Raw genomic sequence first — 23058 nt, 5'->3', positions numbered from 1 at the left:
CCCACTGAACCAGCATCTTGGCAAAGCAGGAGGCAAGCAAGATTTTAATTTTCAGGCATGGGAGCCTCTTGGTCCTGCCACAGCCTCACGGGATGGTTGAGGTTGGGAGGGACCTCTGGATGTCACCCGGTCCAACCCCCTGCTTGAGCAGGGACACCCAGAGCAGGATGCCCAGGACCATGTCTGGGTGGCTTTTGAAGACCTCCAAGGAGGGACACACCACTCACTGGGTTACCTGTGCCACTGTTCCATCACCTGCACAGTGAAGAAGTGCTTCCTGATGTTTAGGTAATGTAGTAAAGCAAAATAGATCCCTATTACCCCTGCAGGGCACTGCCCCACCTGACTGCCTCTCTTCCCTTGTTCTGCAGCTGGGCTGGATGACTACGAGGTCTGTGAAGAAGAAGAAGAGAAGCAGTGCTTGTACTGGTCAAGTTCCTTATCTGCAAGACTTGCTGTAGTGTGTGAAAATGGAAAAGAAACAATTATCCCATAACTGTGCTTTCTAACTGAGATTGCTTTTCAAAGCAATGGTGATGATAAGTACATTCTGGTCTCATCTTCATCCTCCATGAGACTTCTGCATCTCAACTGCCTGACTCCGGCAGTCCTGGTAGGGCAGCAGAGAAACAGGAGGCTAGGCAGAGCTCCCTCTCTGCACACTTACTTTGCCTTCCCCGTTGCAAGTCTCCTGCATACATTTAATTCTCTTCTGCTGAGCTCTGTGCTGTAACGCAGGAGAGCATAGTGCCTTTGATGATCTGATCTAAATAGCAAGTTGTCATCTGAATTAAAAGGGACAGACTGCAGCAGATGAAAGAGAAGCAATATGCTTATTTTCTGGTCTGGCAGTGCTGTTATTCCACCTGTGTCCCAAGCCCATATACAAATAATTGGGAATTTGCTGTCTTAATGGCTGTTGTTTTTTTATTGTACCTCTGTGGCTGTGTGGGTGAATGCGAAAAGATTTTTGCACATGTACATATGCATTTTTGGTAGACACTGCACAGCTAAAGCCTCTTTTAATTTTCTCTCTAATTTATTTTTAATTTTGTAAACCCCCAGGGGTAAATCCTTATTATATGATGTAAAATCATCTCTTCTACAAAGCAGCTTATTTGTTGATTTTTAATTTGAGCCAGCAGAGGCAAAGCTGTAGCTTTTTTTTTTTTTTTTTCAAACACTAAAGCTCCTCTGTATATATAACTGTCAGGAGTGTGGTTCACTGCAAAATTAGTAAAAAACACAAACAAACAAAAGAAGAAAACCAAACCTGTCTTCTCAAAAGAACAAAGAGAGGGTTTGTATTTCTCTGTGTTAACAGTATGTCAGACCTCTGAATCTAAAAACATTCTTAATACGCAGTTTGCCTTTAACTTTGCAGTACATTTGGATTAGGCTGAGTATGAAGGCTCAAATTCTCAAAAGCTCAAGCACTGACAGAAGTTAGGGCTTTGTTTTCATTTTTTGAAAGGAGATCTCCATCACAAAATGGCACTGTCTAGATGGCATTACTCCATGCACTCACATAAACGCGTGTTCACCGACACTGATATGTTCTGTTGGCTTGCAGTAAGTGTTGCCTTTAAGCTAACCAGCACCCGTCCGTTTTATTGTTTATAGGACTGGCTGGAAGCCTTAGTCACAGCCCTATTGAGATAATAACAAAAACACACAATCTGACATAATCTCTCATGCCTTTACATTCAGTGGGAGAGATGTTTGTTTTCAAAACACTGGTTGTCTCATCCTAAACAATCCAGCTGGAATATGTCAGGTGAATAATGCTTTAAAATGCCTTACCAGCTAGTTCAGATTTAGGCATTTACATTTGGTCCTTCTGTCCTACAACTCATAATGCCCAATTAATGAATTTGCTTTGATTTGTCATCAAGGAAAAGAGAGAGAGAAAAAAAATGCCTTTCTTTGTTTTGTTTGTAATTGAGTGGTGTTTTTTGTTGTTGTTGTTGTTTTGTTTTTTTTCCCTCTGGTTGTAAGGCAAAGGTAATGTTTATTCCCACTTGGGCTGTAGACTTTTGAATGAACCTCTTGATGCCCTCTGGTTCTCTTTTGAGTCTCTGCAAGCAGAGGCTTACCTACCTAACTGCTATCCTATTTCCCTTCTCTGTGTTGTCACTGTATTCACAGAAGATGCCATCTGTCTGTGATTATTGTCCAGAGGTCCTCTCCTGCTGCCGCACCTTCTCCAGACTGTCTTGCATCACTGCCTTCTACTGGGTCTCTCTTGCAGAAGAGTGACATGTCAATACGGTGCTTGATTTCAGCCCCATCCCAAAACCAGGACTCCACTCACCTCTTCCTTGACTTGTCCATAGCTTTGGGTTAAAACCCACTACAGATGTTCATCTTTCTCCTGCCCTCTTCACAGAAAGTCTCCCACTTTAAGAGCAATTCATTGCCTCTATGAATTTTGATGACAATGCCAAAGAAATAGAGGAGAGTAAACAAGTAACAGCCCCCAAATTAACAATGTATTAAACATGGTAGAAGCTAATGTGGACAAAAGGACCCATGTCAGAAACCAGACCTGTGAATGGAAGCAAAGACGAAGTGTGTTCCACAGAGAAAGATGCAGCTTGTGCACAAGATTTTTTTCCAGGAACAAATTCTCTACTTTATCTCTGTCATGCTGAATGCCTGTACATCTCTCTGCTTTCCACTGGGTGAGACAAAGACACTTGCTGTGAAGCTAAACCAATGTTCATCAGAGCTGCACGGTGCCTGCATAAATTCATTTTGTCATTGCTTTTTGCTCTGCAGAGCCTTCTCAGCTCAACCTGATCTTTTGAATTTGGGAACATTTCAGAGATTTATATCAAAATACCACTTGCCAAATATTTTTCTTATTTCTGTCATTAGCCCAGCAAGGGTTGAGAAAACAAAAGGGAGAATTATGAATGTCAGTTAAAGTAGTAGATCCATTAATTTCCACCTTTGGAAACTCTGACTTTACCTTTTAGCCAGAACTTATGTCTATACATTGCTTTTCATAGCTAACTTATTTGGCTACATCTGAACAGTACAGTGACCTGTGGTTGGAAGCTGAAGCTGGAGAAAGAAAGCACTGACAAACCAAAGGCACCCCAGCTTCCCTGAGATTTGTCCTTAGTCCTTGGCCAGGGAGCCTAATGCCAGGCTCAGAAGCTTGAGCCTGCTTCTTCTGTCTGCTTTGTAGGTAGGGGGCTAACTATCAAAACCAGGCTTAAGCGGGATTTTTGCTGTTGGAATAAAGACTACTGTGACACTGAGAGCTCTGTACTGCCCAGTAGTTTGATGTCTTTGTATTTTAAACATTCTCAAAATTTGCTCTGAAATGCCTTTCGATTGTGTTAGTGTTTTTCAGTTGGTATTTTAAAGGTGTTATCTGGGCAGCACAAAAATTAGAGTTTCAGTACCTGGGAAGGATTTATCTGCATGTTTTACACTGATTTTGGTAGGAGTTAGGACATCTAATCTCAAATGCTTTTTTTGAAAATACGTCCCTAAATGTTCTGCAAAATAAGATCTAAAACTTTCCTCTTTCTGCTTGCTCATAACAAATACACAAATTTAGTCATAATTCATGCCTGAAATGCATTGTTCCTGAACCACAGTGCAAACAAAGGGTGGGAATTTCTTTTTAGTGAAAGTTCTCCTGTGAGTTGGTGGTAACAGGAAAGTGTGGTGTACTTGAATGTACTGACTCATTCTTACTTAGGGTCTTAAATAATTAGCCTCCTCACCGTCTTGTTTCAGCTTATTGAGAGAGAGAAAGAAGGAGAAAAAGAGAAAGAAAAAGAGAAAAAGGAAGGAAGGAAGGAAGGAAGGAAGGAAGGAAGGAAGGAAGGAAGGAAGGAAGGAAGGACAGGAAATAAAGCTTTTTAGCATTTACAGTTGTGCATTGTGTCATTATCACTGTAATAATTAGGTTGTTGCCTAATTATATTCTACTAGATGTGTGTATATATGTGAGTGTTAATGAACACGCATCAGATGATTCAGATGCTTTGTTGAGATAAATATCCATTCAAGTCAGTTGGTGGAGCCAAGATTTACCAGCTCAGATTTTGAATGAATTTCTGAAGTAATCATGCATTTTTCTGTGTTTGCATTCATGAGATTTGAGATAATCCTGTGCTCTGGAGAGCCTGCCATTTCTTACAGTCTCACAGTATGCATATCACCAGGTTCTGTTTGAACCCGAGAACGAACACACTCGTAATGGTGGAAAATGATGAGGGAGAATTGGGAAGCCTGAGCAAGTTTTGGTGCCAATTGACAGTAATGTTCCCTTTCTTCTGTATTTTCCACAGCTCGTTTTGATGATCACAGACACTTGGAAAGGCTGCAGCAAAAGGAACAATTCTCAAGATAGTGGATTTCTTTTTAAACTTTCAAGACAGTTCAAATTCTGTTTCTGGTTCTTTCACAGCACAGGTCAAGCCCACTTAGATCCCTGTTAGGGCTGCACACTCTCAAAGACATAAAATCTTACCGTGCTCACTAACAATCAGTTTGCCCAGCCCCTTTCACAGCGGGGTCCCATTGTGACTGGAGCATACTGTCATGCAAATAAGTACCAGGTTTGCCCACCCTCACTAATGAGCTGGTTTCTTTTTCACTGAGAGCGATAATAATCCCTAGCCTAGCATGAGGACTGCTTTGACCTTTTGAAAGTTGTGGGTTTGATCTGCAGGCTGTATTGTACTGTCAGTCTTTACATGGTGGAAATTAAGTCTTGGGTGATTGGCAGGGCTCCCATGCAAGGCACCACAGAGCAAACCTGCCTCCTTCAGAAGCTGGTCCAGGGAGCAGAGAAACCTGTCATGAAGTCTGTCTGTCCATCTCAGCACAGCCTTCCTACAAACAAATCTGGTACTTTGGACCCCTAGGATCTTAGTAGCTATCCTTTGATCAGGATCTGTAGTCTGCCCAGAAGTTTTGCTATTGCTGGCCTGCTCTCATATCCCATCATAGTTACAAACACTGGTAATCCCCCGCTTGTGGCAAGAAACATCATGTGTAATGCAGCATTTACCAGTGTGTGTGGAAAGTATAAGTGTAGGTAATAACAGCTCTGTTCTTTAGCATTTTGTAAGTGTATATATACATGTGTGTGTGTATAAAAGTAAAACTAAGAACACTTTTACAGCCTGCCCGAGTTGCCCTTGTTTTTGCTGGCATTGTTTACATCTCAAATGAAGTGGCAGCCTGGCCTTCACAACTTACTTTGCCAAGCTGGCTGTTTTCATTTCTGTAAGACAAGTAGGGTGTGTTAGTTTTCACCTCCTTGCCGTACCTAGTAATATATAGTGCTTTTCAGCTACATATTGTAAATGCAAGATATCTTCTAGATAATTTCTCTTGACATGCAGGTACTTTGTGCATATAAACCTAACTCTTTTACATAATTCTTCTTTTCACTCTCTCCCTTTTATTTTTATTTTTTTTTTAACCACAGGAGAAGAAAACTTGCTGGCAATTTTGAAAAGGAGATGGTGGAAGTACATGATCCTAGGGATAATAGATATAGAAGCCAATTACCTGGTTGTCAAAGCTTATCAGTACACCACTCTTACTAGTGTACAGGTAAGTACACAAAGGATTTTCTCTTTTTGAGGTAATATAACAGGCATGATGTGATCAATGTTTCAGCTTCCATTGGCTTCAGTACACTGACAGCTGGTTCCTTCCTGTATCTTCTCTGTGCTTTTTAATGCTGTCTCACAAGACATTTTGTTCATATTGTACTAGTTTTATTACTCAGTATTTTCCAAACTGTACAAAACCTGACTGGCTTTCATGTTATTGGGCTGTGCTAAACCACACATAATCACATTTTTGACCTAATCTTAATTTGTTCCTTCAAGGAAATATTTTCATATAGGAAGATGTGTTTTCTTCTCATTTGTGTTGGACTTGGAAACAATACAAGCACTTCATTTAGAATTCAGTAATCAGGTCTGAGCGTAAAACTTGTCATTAAGTAAAATTAATGTAGATGTGATGAAGAAGTCTTACACAAGCAGTTTGGTGTATTATGTTATATAATTGCAGCTATCAAAAGTGTATCTTCCCTTAAAAAAACGTACATGCAGTGAACAAAAACTAGGGTAGAGACTTCTCCAAAAATCTAACCTGTATATTTTAAATACAGGCACCAAAGACTGTCTTCTTTCCTTTGAAATGCAGCAGTGAATAATAGAAACATTTTTAAGAAAATGGAAATTGTCTGTCCTGGGAAATCATTACATACTTCATTGCTACTTGTTCTAAAACAAACCTACTCCTTTTTTACGTTATGTCTAAATCACTGGGCAACCCTAGGTAGTGTTCAGGTTATTTTACACCTTATTTGCCTGAAGTTTGCTTTAGAACCAGTAAAATAATAGAGTAGCACTTAAAGTTCTGCAAAACCAAAGCTAATTAGGAATATATCTCTTCCACGTTTGAACAAGTGATACTGGAAAACAATGAGCATGTTTATCTGAATAAGAAGCAAAAACAGAAGAAAACTATAAATCTAAGGAATCTGAATCGTAGATCTAATCTAAATATTCACAAATGCCTCTACCATTGGAGTCATTTGAGAATTTTTTGAGAATTCGTTGAAGCATTCCCAGACTATTTAATAACACTTTTAACACTGTTCCACATCGTATTAGTCAGTACAGAGTAAAACATAAATCCAACTGAATACTGTCTGATTTTATAGCTACTAAAGGCCTCCAATAGAAAAGCAAAAGCTGAACTGCTTCTTTTGCATGTTCACTCATAGCATGTAGGAATAATGGCCTCAGCAAGGCAATCTAGGTCATTAAATCCCATCTCCTGCAGCCACCAACAAGCGTGTTTCAGAGGTCTGTCTGGCTGCATCCATGAATGGACAGTTTAAGGGCATTGCCAGTGTCTCAGCTGAATTTGTTAGCTGAAATGAACCCCTGAGAGATAGGAAGGATAGAAGATGAGAAGTGTCATACGATACAGGCAGCTTTGTCTATTTAGACCTCTTCCACTTAAAGTTTGCAACAGAACTCGGTTCTCTTTCTCCTAGAAAGAAAGCCTAGAAAATGGCTTGAAAGAGGGAAGAAGTAGAAGCTCAAATGTCATCAGGTGTTTTTCCAGGAGTGAGGAGTGCAAAGTCTCCTTTTCCCCCAGCTGTCCTGGATTGCTCAAATACACACGGAGCAACTCAAGAATATATGCTGCATTTTAAACTCACTTCATGACATAATTTGAATGAGCTTCTAAGTATAGAGAAACCCCAAGACATGGTCAGAATGGTTAGCATATGAGCTAACATATTAAGATGTTGAATCACATGTTTGGTAAGTTGTAGGCAAACAAGACCCTATTTCACCTAGCAATGAAACAGAAGGAGCTCGGGAGATTATTCAGCCTGAAACAACATTAGTCTAATTGGTATGAAATGGAAAGTAAAAGGTGTAAAATAGCCAGCTGCTCCTAGAATCTGGTTTCTGAAGGAGCAAACACGACTACTCTGCTGAAAGGATCTTCTGAAAGACATCATCCTACCAGAGCACTATGTAGGAGGCCATAAATGCTCACAGGTACCAAGTCTTTTGTGATGGGGAGAAAATAAGAGATCTTACTTTTTAGACATATTAACAGATTGAAATTTATAAATGAGAAATTTTGCAGTGTTTTTATAGTGGTGGTAAATGGGCCATTTCAGCAGGAAAACAGTTTTATAGCACATACCTTTCCACATGATATCTGTGCTCTATCATCCAAAACTAACATGTGAGTGTACTGGACTTGTGGTGCTTTTAGGCACAGAACATTAAGCTGCTCCCAGCTAAAAGCCAAAGTTTAAAAGTTTAACTGTAAAAATATACCTTTATTGCAATTGATTTGCAGTTCTGCTTTCACTGTACAACTCCAAGCAGTCAACAACTTTGTTAGCCAAGTAGCTCTGAACTCAGTAGTATCAATATTTCTGGTTAAAACTACATCTCACAGCCCTGCCACCCCTCCCAACATTATCTCATTGTGGTTGCAGAAAAAGACTGAAAATGGTGCTCTACTTCTACCTGCTATTTTGCACCCAGATCTTTCCTAAATTTTACTTTAAATTTTCCTTTAACAGATCTTGGGTTGGAAAAACAGAATTTTCTGATAAAGTTTCTTATAGGTCTTTTACCAGCTTCCTTCAGAACCACAGTGAGCAAGGACACAAAGGCATAAATCAGAGATTAATATGGTACCTGACCTTTGCTTTTGGATGTGCTTCTGTTTGTTTCAAATCCTTGGTTACTCTATAATTATTGTCTGAGAACGTGGTGCTCAGCTCCACCATGAGATGAAAACAGAACTGAAAGCCTAGAAATGTGGAATTTTCCTTTTTTTTTTTTAAAAAAAAAAAAAAGATAAGACCTCAGTTATAAACTGACATAAAATAATCAAATTGAATACCAATCCATTGTTCGTTTCAGACTCCAAGGCTTCAGCTAAGGATAAAATCCAAGGTACCCTTTAGGTACCTAATTTTTTATATATCTAAAATGCTGTGGACAGCTAGCATCTCTTGATCTCTGTATATGTGTACTAACCTGGTGCTGAAAGCATGTTCCTGGGATGTGAAAACTTGCATTTGAATCTCACAGGTTGCTCTTTCTTTGTAGCTTCATGTTCATTCATTGCATGCATAGAGTGCTTCTGTATTGATGGATCTTGCTACCTAAACACCTGCCCCCATCTTAAAATTCAAAAGCTAAGTATTCCTGCATTGAAGTAGCCTGAAGAACACAATTTATTAGAGATGATCTTAGCATACCTCAAGTGCTTACAGGAAGTCTGAAGTGCTTTCCAAATTACAAAGTTAGAGCCACTGTTTACATATAGTCATAGCTGTTAAAACAGTAGCTGACATAAGGGGCTTGAGTTAATTCCATCTCACCTGGGGGGGACTGAAACTCAACCATCCCACATCCAGGAAAATGCTCAGAACACCAGCCTCGTAAGTGAAGATTGTCTTCTAAAGAGTACTTTAAAGAAGACTAATTATACACCATGTAAAAGGTGAAGCAGTTTGTCCAGGGATTAACTTAGACTTCCAAAAACACATAGCTCAATAATTGCCAGAGATCAGCCACACTTAATGCTCTTGGGTGCATTTGTCCTGATTCACAGATAGCCAAAAACTTTTATTTTTATTTTCTCTTTGATGTAATTGATCTAACTTGCACTAGATTTTGCAATCTTCTTGAACATCAGTAGTAGCAGGTGCAGTAAACAGTCCCATGTATACTAGAACTAGATCCTGTAGATTTATTTTAAAACTATACACCTAAGTTCCAAGACTGCCTGTGGTAATACCTTCCATACTTAACCTGACTGGTTTTAACACAACTCTGATGTAGGCGTGTGGAAGGTTTAATAATTATTTAAGAAGGATGTTTTAACTACTGTTAGAGACATCTTTTATGCAGCAAATAAAATTAGTTACCCCAGAGGGAATTAAAAGATTCTGAAGATCTTGCAATTTTTTAGATCATTTTTTATTATTATTTTTTTTGAAACTATGCTTGGACTTTGACTTCGACATTTGTAACCATAGCTTCCATATAAGAGTTTTCTCATCATATCAGGCTGCATTACGAGGAAGACTGTCCTCTCCCTTCTCCCTCTTTGCCCCCACAGTAATTAGCTCTCCTTTCTGCAAATACAATTTTCTATCCACCTGCATATCACACTGTTGTGTTGATCTTCCTAGTGGTACAGTAATCCTTTTTCCCTGTTGCGACATTATCCAGACTATTTGTGCAATGTCTTTCAAAATGGAACTGTGGAATATGCATCCAGTGTCACAGAAATAAGGCATTGTCAAAGACAGAGCAATGTTTCCAAACAGTGATTTATGTGGTAATTTATTCCTTGGGCAATCAAGCTTTTGATTGGCATGATGAAAACAAAGGTAGTAAAAGCTGGGATTTACAGACACCAAGAGACAGACGATAAAACTTCGGTGCTGATGTTCTCAGCTACTCTTAGATCACTGTGAGCCTCGGCAGTACATCATACTTCCAATTACCTGTGGCAGTTTTCATACCTCAACAACTGCCACCAGAAAAGGAAAGAAGTCAGCGGTAGGTGCTTATTATAGAAGTGCTGGTTGGCAATAGGCTTTGCTTTGTTCTCGGTCCCCAGGGACTCAATGTGCGTTGAGGCAGAAGGTTTGAGATAATTTTGAAGCAAATCTGGGAGGTGATGAGCAGGGGATTTGTGATATTGAAGCTGTTGATCCACCTTGCCCAGCACTCACTAATGTGAAATATCTCAGAAGCAGAGAGAAATTCCACTCCCTCCCTTCCTCCCCGCATCCCATGCATGTAAGATTGACCATATTTTCCTGTTTTGCTTCAGGGCGGTGAGGGAATAGTGCAATGTTAATCAGGTTTGCAGAATGGTGTTGTGCCTACCATACATTTATACTGTGAGGGTCTGTGGGGTGTATCTTGCATTTGTTTTTTATCATATTTTGAGTTGTTGTTCTGTCTTTTAACTGTTACAACCCCGTAGCTCACAAACCAGCCCCCTTCAGTCTCTCTCCATGGTTTTGGAGTAAGCTTAACACTAGGTATCCAGAGCTCCTGCCTCTCATAGCAAATTTCACCCCAAGCCAAGCTTTTCACTAACATAAATATGCAAAATCTCATTAAAGTCAGTGAAGCTGTGCCCATTACAAAAGCAGAGATTTTGGCGTTCTGTGCCTACTTTGCATATTCTTGCAGGTGAAATACAAAAGCAAAGTATTTGCTGTGGGAGACATCCATGATTTTTCCTAGGCCATGTCAGGAGCTAATCCTCTGCATAGGTTACTGCAACTGGTGACAGAGAAGTTTCTAATAAGTAACCTTGAGAAAAGGGCTTTCAAAGCCCATATTCAGTCTTCTTATGTGGGAGGGAAGCAAAGCAGAAAAGACATTTTTTTCTACAGAAGTATGTGACTGCTGGGGCAGCTGTCTGCTGTCTTAGAATGAGAGAATGGCTTCTTAGAATTAAAATGGCTTCTTCTGCCAGTGGTGGCTACAGTCAAAGGAGGAAGCTGGATAAAGGAAAGGACATTTCAGTAGCCAGTTTGTTTGTACTCTTCCTTCACTATGGTATTTGAGCAGATCTCACAAAAGCATAACTAGAGTGCATATTATAAGAGGAAGGGATGAAGAGGTGTGTCCTAATATATATATATATATATATATATATATATATATATAGTTTAATGAGTCAAGATGAGATTATTCATGTTGGTGGTAAAGAGTGTGCACATAAAGGATCAAGAGTAGAGGAACTGAGGGTTGGATGTGACCACCACTCTTCATTTAAATGACTGCAAGACCTCAATGAATTCCTTTTATGTACACAAAAAGCTGGAGACATAATAATCCTCATCTCAGGTATTGGTGCATGTGAAGCAGGTGTAGGTGAAGGTCTTTCACTAGTGATAGTTTTGATGGAGTTCCACTTTCTGCGTGGAAAAAAGGAAAATTCTGGAAAAGAATTAAAGGAACTGATGAGAACATTTATAGAAACACCCATCATGTGGCCCAAAGAAAACTAGTTAAGAGATCTTGTGGGCCAAATATTAATTTAATTTAGAGAAGCTTCAGACTGGGAGGTGTCTTATGGCTTTTGTTTCTTCCATGTAGTGAAAATAAACCTTTTTAACATTTTTTGTAAACAAATGACATTGTTAACAGTTTCTTTCACCGACCTATCTACCGACAGTACCCTATATTTTGGCTTAATGAAAGCATGAACACTTCTAAAATTAATTCTGTAGGTATATAAAACCATTCAGGAAAGCAGTAAAATTGTAATAACAGGTAGAAACACATCAGAAAACAAAAGGGTAAAAAAAAAAAAAAAAAAAAAAAAAAAAAAGCTCCTTCTTTATTTGAATTGCTTAAAATAAATCTGTCAGAAACATCACCAGCATCCACACCTTCTTTGCAAAAGGTTTCGGTTTCAGGTCAGCATAATTGCTGAGCAGTTCCCCTGGCAGCTGGCAGCCAGCTCCATGAGGCTTCACGTCTCAGCTGGTTTTGTGCACGTGTAACATAGAGTGAAATCAAGAGAGTGTGGCATTGTGAAAGCAGTGGGAAAACTGGAACAGAGAGACTGCTGGAGTGGATGGCAAACCATTTCTTCCTTTGACTGAAAAGCAAAATATGTGTCAGAAGGTGCATCTCTTCCTGAATATAGCACTTGCTGTTGCGTTAAACTTACCAGTTCTCCTACTGCCTTTCAGTAGCCATCACATCTACTTGACAAGACAAAGCTGGGCGGTTGTGACACTGATTTCATTGATCTCACTGCTCTGGAGAGCCAGCTGAATGGAGGGTGCAGCTGATTCTCTGCATGATTAGTTTGAGGGCAGCACTAATGAGAAACCCCTAATGTGAAAAAAAAAGGGCTTATAACTGGAGGAAAAAAATAATGAATGTTTAAAAAGGAAGATTCAGCTCAGCTGCTCCCACAGGAAGCTTGCTGACCAGCTTTTTTCTTTTTGATATTGCTGCAGATCAGCAGTTCACCCTCTGTACTACAGACCTTTTCTCTAAAGCTTGCCAGCTCTCCTTTCCAACCACTAGCAGCACGTTCTTGCTCTGTATGTGCAGGCACACGCTGAATTTGTGAGATCAGAGACTGGGTGTTTATTGTTAGCAAGAGAGTATTTGTTTGTGAGACACAAGTATAATGAAGTGAGTGTGCTTTAACAAACAAATAAACAGAGGAAATCATTTTAATGTTGTGTACCAACAGACTTGGAGGGAGTGTGATATCTTTTAGAATCAAATAAGACTCTTCAATCTCTAAAGCAACACAGCATTTTTATAATAAAAGGTAGTTGCAGTAGAATGATATACCAATAGATTATAGATTATTATATCCTGCCTTCTGAAGTGACCCAATTCAGAGCTCTCAGTAAAGGAAGCCACAGAAAAATATGGCAAGGTCAAAGTAAAAAGCTGTTCTTCTGCTTCCCCCTGTACAGAATGTTCAAGCTGTCTGCACCACACTTTGATTTCAGTTTTCATATCTTTCCGTGGCAAAATAGGAAGCATGTTTTCCTTTAGTTCAGTGAGATCTGAAAACTTGTATGATTAAAATAGTATTTTTGACTAAAATCAGGTCACTCATTAATTTAACATAATGACAGGGTATATTCAGTACCTTTGAATAAGCAATTAAAAAGAAGGAAAATATAGAAGATGATTCCAAGTGAAATATTGGTAAATGACTGACCTTTATGTACTGTGAATGAAATTCAAGCAAAGCATAATTTATCTTAGTTATTATAGAAGCTTTATAGTTGGGAAAATGGCAATTAGATATAATGTATTTTATTAATCACTGAAAAGACTAATAACAAACAAAAGAAAAAGCAACAAAGAATGTAAGAAAGCCTTATCACACGTCAGGTAATCCATGATGGCACATCTTTTGTCTGTAGAATATATGTGCATTTTTTCTTCTGTTAGGCAGGTTTATTGGAGGAAAAAAGAAAGGCAGAGTGAATTCAGTCTGGAAGAGATGAAATGTAAAGCTACACCTGAAGGGTATTTAAGCAATATATCCTAGGTTATCTTGATGCTCATATTGTAGTAAGGTATTCTATCTACCCCATTGTTTAATTACAGGTGTAAACAAAGTACAATTCAAGAACTATGTAACGTCAATGGATGTTACCTGCATTCACTGTTTATATCTGCTGATGCTGCAGTATTGCTAATAGCAGTTTGTGGGTCAGACCTTGGACTACTAGTCCCAAAGGGACATACGTTTTCGCGCTGATGTCAGCATTACCTGTTTGTGGCAGGTTCTGTTCATGCTTCCCTTGAAGTTAGTGCTTGAAAGAGACATCTTCACATACTTGAAAGCATAAGTGTGTTTAAATATTCATGGAATGAGAAGAATTTTTAAAATCTTCCTCAAAAAGAATCTTAGTTGGAATTTGCATGTTGAAGTACACATGCTGCAGGTAGAAGCAATTTTTAAAACTGGCTGCAGAAGTCACACGAGCACCCTAATGCATACCTCATTTTCACAAGGAAATGTTCTTTTTGTGTGCTTAGCCCAGAGCAGGTAAAGCAGCCCAGAACAGACCTGCTGCCCACAATGCACATGTAGTGCCATGTCATTTGTGTGAGGTCTATATTCCAGGTGTTAGGGGTTAAAAATATCCACAGAGTCACTCTGTGTCTCTTGAAAGACAGTAGTGAGTAGCTGAAAGTTGACATCTTCATATTAATCACAGAATCACAGAATTTCTAGGTTGGAAGAGACCTCAAGATCATCGAGTCCAGCCTCTAACCCAACACTAACAGTCCCCACTAAACCATATCCCTAAGCTCTACATCTAAACATCTTTTAAAGACCTCCAGGGATGGTGACTCTACCACCTCCCTGGACAGCCTGTTCCAGTGCCTAACAACCCTTTCAGTAAAGAAGTTCTTCCTAACATCTAACCTAAAACTCCCCTGGCGCAACTTTAGCCCATTCCCCCTCGTCCTGTCACCAGGCACGTGGGAGAACAGGCCAACCCCCACCTCACTATAGCCTCCTTTAAGGTATCTGTAAAGAGCAATAAGGTCGCCCCTGAGCCTCCTCTTCTCCAGGATGAACAAGCCCAGCTCCTTCAGCCGCTCCTCGTAGGACTTGTTCTCCAGGCCCCTCACCAGCTTCGTTGCCCTTCTCTGGACCCGCTCAAGCACCTCGATGTCCTTCTTGTAGCGAGGGGCCCAAAACTGAACACAGTACTCGAGGTGTGGCCTCACCAGAGCCGAGTACAGGGGGACGATCACCTCCCTAGCCCTGCTGGTCACAGTGTTTCTGATACAAGCCAGGATGCCGTTGGCCTTCTTGGCCACCTGAGCACACTGCTGGCTCATATTCAGCCGACTGTCCACCATCACTCCCAGGTCCTTCTCTGCCTGGCAGCTTTCCAACCACTCATCTCCCAGCCTGTAGCTCTGCTTGGGGTTATTGCGCCCCAGGTGCAGGACCCGGCACTTGGCCTTGTTGAACTTCATGCAGTTGACCTCAGCCCATCGGTGCAGCCTATCCAGATCCTCCTGCAGAGCTTTCCTACCCTCGAGCAGATCGACACATGCGCATAGCTTGGTGTCATCTGCAAACTTACTGAGGGTGCACTCAATGCCCTCGTCCAGATCATTGATGAAGATATTAAAGAGGATGAAGATATTCATCCTCATGATGAAGATGTTCTTAAATTTGTTCTTAAAAGCTGTTTTTGTAAGTGACTAGAGTTCCTGATCTTCCAAAATCAAATGTTTGCTCTAGTGATGGTTGCACAAAATAGAACCACCAGACACTGAGTTTTCAGTAGGAGATAGTAACTGTTAGTGGAGGGGTTATAAGTAGTTTCTTAAAACACCTCTGTGTTTTCAAATTTCTGAAGCTTGTCCTTGAAGTTCTGGTTTTAGGGCTCTTGTCAGACCTGGGCTGTAGGCCATGATAGCTGCTTAGGTGGGCACACGAGGGCATCTCGGCCTCTCACTGCATGAAAAATGCACAGCCATGGAGGAGAGCCTCCCAGGGCAGGTGGTGTCCACCAAGAAGACCACAGTTGCTTGGCTGTCAGAAGAATTCAGCTGGCCGCTGTTTTGTTCCCAGGCCTGGATGGAAAAGAGCTCAGTGAGAGATAAGGTCACAGCATGGAAACATTATATTCCAATAGGCTGCAAACTGTCTGTGGAGAAAAAACAAAAACAAAAAAACAACAACAAAAAAAAAACACTTATAGCATATAAGTTATGTTTCTCAAGTGTGTTTTTACAAAACAAAAAAGATATTGAGTGTTAGGTCTGTTATATGCTGTATACATTACGGACTCTTCAGAGGCAAAGCAGATTTCCTGTGCAAACCAAGGAACTCGTACAATTTCTGATGGTCTTTCAGCCATTGCTCCTCTTTGTGTTTGGTCTGTAAAGGACTGCATCATGAGGACTGCTGGAGGCAGTTTTCACTATAAAATGGCTTTGTCATGCCTTTTAGATCATTAGCTCTCATTTTCAATGCAGAACACTCTTTCAGCTTGATCCTTTCCAATTTGTAGTTTTCCTCATCAGTTCTGCTGTGCTTTGGGACTGCCTGAGCCACCTGAGAGCTTGTGTGGTCCTGCTCATGAACCCTTTCTTTTCTGAAGGCTGTTGCACTGATTTTCTGGGGAATCTTTTCAAATAATGCATTTCTACTGCATAGTTTTGTTTTTCAAGCAAAGTTTCAAGGAAAGTCAGCTTTAAATTTTTTGCTAAACCCCTAAATTTAGTACTTATGTTGTGGGTAGCTCTCATGTAAAGAGAGGTACGCTTTCTAATCACTGAATTTTTCAAATCATCCAAAATTATGTTTCTCTTCAGATAATCCCATGAACAGACAAAGAAGTTGAAAGGGGCATGATCATTATTTCATAGTACTTAGTGTGCTTAGTGGCAAATCACACTGAGAGAACAAACATCAGATAATAGGCCCAAAGAGAAGAAAAAACGAATTGCGTCATCTAAAATCAAGGTCACAAAATCCAGAAGAGTTTCCCAGAACTACAGACACATTACTTTTTAAGATAAACCTTTTCATTAGGAAGAAGATGCAACTGTATAGATCTGGTTCCTGCTGTACCAACTGGCATTGAATAGCAGCGTACCCCACATAATATGTTAAATCTCTTTGTTAGTCAACAGAATCTCAACATCTGTATGTGTATAGGAAATGGGATTCAGTGGGAAGTGGGTTCTTAAATTCAAGTTTCTTTGGGTGGTTCTTACTCAGGATTTTTGTTTCCTCATGATGCACTGGTAGTTTCTAAATATAATTTAATCTTAGAAATGATGTTTCTCTTTTCTCCTTTTTTTTTTTTTATCATGAGTAATTTTAATTCTTTCATTTAATGGGTAATTTTAATTATTTAATCTTGTTTATTTTTTTATCACGGGTTCTCTGTGTTTACTGTTGGGTGTCTCTGAATATAGCCTTTAAAGATTATATTTCATAACACTTATTTGAGAAAGCTCTTACCCAAGGTCTATTGGCAAAAAGACTGAGCTTCCTGCACTGCAGGCAAGGTGTTTATTTATTTTTTTTTCCTTTAGAGGCATATGGGACTATATTTCCAAGGAGCTAACAGTCCCCACAGGGGACAGATTTTTCATAAGTATTCTGCATGCAGAAATCCCTTGATGGCCAGATTTAAAAAATCTGTGTGTTATGAACATTCCTGGTTATTGGACCTGAAATGACTGAATCAAAGCATATGTCTAGACTGCAGGAAAAGTGTGCTCAGTGTCTGTCCCTTAATCACCAGAGGTGGAGACCAGATGGAAAATAGCGTGTTGCTCTTCTGGCCAAGATTTCCTTCCCATGAATTTGGAATATGCACCTGAAACAAAGAACAAAGCAGTTCTACTGGGTCTTACAACAGCTATATTAACAGCTCTCCTGAATTAGTGGAATAGTCATGAACAATATAGTCTTGTCTGCCTGTTGGATGACACAAGCACTGGAATGTATTTTCTATCTGGTATCTGCTATTACTAAATAAATGACCTGCTCTTGTCTTATGGAAACTACCCTAGTGTTTTAGGGTAAAGTGTTAGCAGGTTGATTTTTTTTGTTTTGTTTTGTTTTTTTCTTCTCTTTCTTGACAGCTCCTAGATTGTTTTGTCATCCCGGTGGTGATACTGCTCTCCTGGTTCTTCTTGCTGGTACGATACAAGGCAGTACATTTCATTGGTATCGTGGTCTGCATTCTGGGCATGGGCTGCATGGCAGGAGCAGATGTCCTTGTTGGCAGACAGCAAGGAGCAGGTGAGTAATGATGGGTGTGTTGTACTACCAAGTTCTGTTCAGAAAAACTGTTGATCAGAATGTTTCAGAACAGAACAAAGAAAAGGGGAAATGGGTGAGAAATCCTTTTCTTTTTTTTTCTTTTTTTTTTTTTTTTAATGTGTGGCATCAAACAAATAATGTGTGTGTGGCTATTAATGCAGACTAGACAGAGTTAGATTTCATTGATCAACTTCCTCTGTCACATTGATTTTTCTAGTGCCAACCCAAATGATGTGGGAAGGATAGAAATTCTTTTCAGAGATTGTCAATTAGGCACAGTTTTCATTCTTAATTAAAAGCACTGAATAGTGAGCTAAACATAATATACTGGGATTTAAAATTCTTTCTGAATACAAATGCAAGTGCTCTAAGAGCTTCATTTGCCAGGATGCTACTCAAGAAAACGGGGAAGTTTGGGACAGTAGCCACTATATCTTCCTGCCCACTTTTATCCCTGTTCTGAAGACTTTTATTTCATTGTGATCCTCCAGAAATAGCTCTTTCCAACCCATAAATGAAAGATTATACTCTGTACTTTGGAATTAGAAAAACAAAGCTGCATTAGGAGTGACTGATTTCAGAAGGACTGGGATTTCAACACTGCATTCTGGGAGAAATGTCCTGTATCCCTATAATTTAGAGAGTAACATGCTAGGGCAGGTGAGTTGTGGTTCAGCAGTTGCCTGTAGGGCAGTGGACCTCAGCAGAAAGGTGAACAAGGAACAGACTGAAAAACTGACATTTTGCAGTCTACTTGCAATAGTTAGATATTATTTGCCATATTCATTACTAAAGGATGGGTATAGCTGTTATGTAATATGTCCAGAAAAATCAGTTAACATACATTATTGCCTTTTAATTTGAACCTACATATGAAAAAATGTGTGTGCTTATTTCTACACCCAGAGAAGAAATATAGCAGAAAGCCACATATGACAGAGGCAGCAGCTTTTTTAAGTGGCAAAATGGTGTTATTAAAATGCAAAAATGTATTTCCAAATTGCTATATTCTCTTTAACAGAATAAAATAGGTAAACTATTTTGATTGAGCTGGCTGAATGGGTAAAACTATGCATTAAAAATTTGCAAATAAAACAAATACTGGCAGCAAAAGAAAATATTTCAAGAAACTCATAATTAAATAGTTCCACACCATTTATATGATATTTCTCAAGACTAGGCAAACAAAAGAAAGGAATACACCAAAAACAATGAATCTGCATTAGTCCTCACTAAATTCTTTTATTATTTCTATATGTTAGATTACAAGAACTGTTGACACCTGTTTGCCCCCATTGACCTTAGTATTTACTATATTAGAAGTGCCCTAAGTCTCTGCTAGGCATCCACCACATGTAGCAATTTAGCCTGCAAACCAGTACAGCAAGGAAACATGGATTTAAAATGCATCACCGAGAGATTAACAGGTATTTTCCAAACTATCTGCAAGAATTAGGTATAATTTGCAGGCATGGTCTCACCTTTCAGTAAATATATGATAATTTACCTCTTTTGGTTGTACCTTGACTCACGTTTTGCACATTTCTTGAAGGGAAAGGCAATTACTACCAAGTAGTTGGTGCACCGTCACTGTACATGCCAAATAAACCTTAAAATAACATTTTTTTCTGAACTATTACCCCAAGGTACCTTGGCACATGTGCTCCTATAGTACATGGGCCTAAGTCACAGGGTTCTAAATGTTTCATCCAGATTTTCAAAGGATGAAACAGAGCTTCAGTTGACCACAGTCTCTGAAAGTCAGTCATTTCAGTCCTGTTAATAAGTAAATGAGAGTATGTTTAGTCTAAAATGGGACAAGGAGTCTCATTTTTAGATGCTATAATCATCAGTAGTTATAACCAAAAGCAAACAGAACCACCTCTAATGCTGCAGGGTAAGGTAAAAATCTGGCAAAGTGGCCTAGATAGGGTTTCAAAAGCAATTGTGTCAGAACATAATTCAAATGTAAATTATTTATGTTAAACTTCAGTGCAATAACTACTCCCCAAAACATAAACTCCTCTCTGGACTGTCTGACCTCTGCTTCCACAGAACATCCATGTCCTAACAATGAATAATGCAAAGCTTGTTTTGGGAATTTGCGGTTGTGTTTCTTCAGAATGACCTGTGCCATTAGATTGGTCCAGTAAACTGTATTACCCTAAATGTCTTTAGAGTGCCTCTGTGCAGTTGCTATGTATTTCCTTAGCAATAAAAACAGCAAATGCATGTGGATTTTACAGCCATGAAAATAGCCATGAAAATATCTCTGTTAGGATATGTTAGTCTTGGAGGAAAATTCCATAGTCAGCCTCTTGAGGAAGCAAAGAAAAAGCATTTGACAACCTAGATGCTAAGAATTACTAGGGAAGAAACAAAAAACATAGTATAAAATGTTGTTATGCCACTGTATAAAGTATTGACACACTTGCCTTTTGAATACCATGTTTTACTCCAGTCATCTAATCTCAAAAAAAAAAAAAAATAAAAAAAGCCTGTGGAGAAAGGTGAAAAAGCTGTTCAAGGGCATAAAATGGCTTCAGAATAAAGAGACTGTAGACAGACTGGGTACTTTTCAACCCCTAAGAAAGACAACAAAGAGACAGGATATGGTAAAGGTGCATAAAGTCTTCAGTGCTATAGAGAAGGTAAATACAGAGTGATGCTTAAATATTTTTTGAGATACAGAAGTTGTTGGCTGCTCAATATGATTTCAGTATCAGGCTGAGGAGCTAAAAGCACAAAGTACTTTTTAATAGTGCATACTTAAATTGATTATGTTACTGCCACAGGCTGTTGCAGAGGTCAAAAATACTGAAAAAGACTTTACACAAATTAATAAAGAATCCATCAGGATCTAATAAGTTCAATGGCCTAATGCATCTTCCATTTCAGAAAATCCCTAATCTGCGGAGAAGCACTTTGTACTTCCCTCAGGCAGCCTGTGCTCCCCGTGCCAGAGGTGGCTCCTGGGCTAGGCAGACCACTGCTTTGACCAGATTTTGGCATCCTTATCTGTGAAAGCTCTGAAGTTTGAGGCTCACACTCCCCAAGCACAAGTGAGGTCTGGGGAGAGCCATCACAAGGTGGTGCTTGGGACCACCTCATTTGTGTGAAAACGCTCAGCCTCTGGGTTGTCTTTGCCTCACACACGCAAAGGATGATATTTTTGTCTCAGCAGTTCACCACAGCCCAACTCTAAGGTCAAAAGCATTTTCAGCAGTACTTCCCCAAAGTGCCAGTGAGTAGTTATAACAAATACCAAATGAGTGAGCTCAGTAAAGGGTGATTAAAGCCACTGTGGAACATGAAATGCATCAGGGGTAAGAAGAGGTTTTATGAAGTGCCAATGTTTATTTTAAATTAAGGGCATCTTCTGTGGCCGATTGCAAAAGGGTAAAAGGAAAGTACTGGATCTTAAAAAGATAAATTGTCAAATATAAATCTGCTGTTAGTCAAATTACTTGCAAAACAGAAATGCAATGAGACTTGAGGTACATGAAAGAGAAATGTAGTAAATACTAACATTTACTAAATACACAGAGGATACATCTCTGAGTCAAAAAAATATCGGAGAGTGGGAGTGTGTTAAATATTTGCCCTGTTCTTATTTGTCCCTAAGCAACTTGTACTTTTCTGGTACTTGTAGCTAGTGTTGGAGACAGAATACAGAATAAACGAACCTTAACGGTCTGCCCTATTATGACCATTCTTACTTTCACAAATTTATCCTCACTGGAAATTCCAGAGCTGTGAGCTGGAATGAAAATTGAAGGTTTAAAAGAACACCACAATGAAAAATTTTGAAAAGATCACCTTGAACCAGTAGGAATGTTTTCCTCCCCTTTTTATTTACCGCAAAGTGTATTTTGTTAATCAATAAATTAATTGAGCCATTTTACAAGAAAACAAGGTTACCTTCAAAAGAAATGCAGTCTAAAGTTTCAGGATTCCTACTGAAGCTTTTCAAAGGAAAATCCTTTATAACCAGTTCTTCTGGATTTCTCTGGTTCTGCAGCAATATCTGGCAGCTTTGTGAAGCTGTAGCTCTTGTAGGAATCATTCAACAGAGGAAACTGCATGTGTCAGGCTTCAAAACTTGGGCCTCAGTTTTCAAACTGAAACTTGATCTTAATCAAATCTCTCTGCAGCTCACTCTGTCCCCAAGTAATAAAAGACTCCAAAACTTAAAAAAGTTTTGAACATTCTTTGATAACACAATGTTTTAGTTATTATATATACCTGAAAGTACTAAAAATAGATTTTGTTGTTCATTTTATGCATTAGATACTGCTATGTTAAATGAGCCTCCTTTTAAAATCTGTCATTATCATCACCCTGTCTACACCTCATCCTTCCTCCTCTCTTTCTTATCAAATGGCTTAATGTGAGAATGAGGTCACTTTTGGGGTTGTAATGATGTCTTCATTCATTTCACAGGTACGCAGAATTTTTAACTCAGTTTCCTATCCAAATACCAGACCTGTTTTTGCTTAAATTTCAAGATGAGATGTAAACTGTTCTATATAGCTGAGACCCATTCCATCTGGAAATATATGTGATAATAATAAAAAGTATTAGTTGCTAAAGAGTACCACATGATTTCTTTAGTTTTTACATGTTCTTATCCTTCAGATTCTCTTATCCACAGCAAGGATAATGCTCTCCATTCACCTCTTCTAGATATTGTTGGGATAATTGAATGAAAACTGTTTTAATGACAAAACATTTGCATTCAGCTTATTAACCCTAATATGGGCTACCTAATGTCTGAGTATTCTAACCTATGGGGCAGAACTCGCAACAGGTCTAGACAAAAGCTCATTGTTTTGAGACGTTCTGATTTTCCCCATGTTTATTTCTAGGTGAAAATAAACTAATAGGGGATCTCTTAGTATTGGGTGGAGCAACACTATACGGCATCTCCAATGTTTGTGAGGAATATATCGTCCGAAATCTGAGTCGAGTGGAGTTCCTGGGCATGATTGGACTCTTTGGCTCCTTCTTCAGTGGAATTCAGCTGTAAGTGAGCAGGTTTGAGCTCCAAGGTCATTCAAATAAGTGCAGCCGTGGTCTCCTTTGAGGTACTGTACCCCTCTCTTCAAAGGTAGCCATTTCCTGTGGAGACTAGGTATCTGCTAATTTTGGATTTTGCATTGTTTTTAATATTTGAGATAGTTGGAT

The 23058-nt window shown here is 39.2% G+C and overlaps 1 protein-coding gene across 6 annotated transcripts in view; it reads left to right on the top strand.

Moving 5' to 3' along the window:
* SLC35F1 (solute carrier family 35 member F1) overlaps positions 1-23058 on the top strand; it is a 244252-nt gene that overhangs the window by 185087 nt on the left and 36107 nt on the right. For 5 of the 6 annotated variants that reach the window (XM_038177344.2, XM_027454642.3, XM_038177346.2 and 2 more), the window contains 3 exons: positions 5462-5589; positions 17691-17850; positions 22740-22896. In XM_038177344.2, the coding sequence (XP_038033272.1) occupies positions 5462-5589; positions 17691-17850; positions 22740-22896 (445 nt within the window). Of the gene's footprint in view, positions 1-4632; positions 4876-5461; positions 5590-17690; positions 17851-22739; positions 22897-23058 lie in introns of those variants that run through there. The other variant, XM_021270327.4, reaches the window with a different exon arrangement.

The sequence above is a fragment of the Anas platyrhynchos genome, chromosome 3, assembly GCF_047663525.1.
Source record: "Anas platyrhynchos isolate ZD024472 breed Pekin duck chromosome 3, IASCAAS_PekinDuck_T2T, whole genome shotgun sequence".
In the NCBI taxonomy this organism is placed as follows: domain Eukaryota; kingdom Metazoa; phylum Chordata; class Aves; order Anseriformes; family Anatidae; genus Anas; species Anas platyrhynchos.
This window is presented reverse-complemented; position numbering and strand designations above follow the sequence as displayed.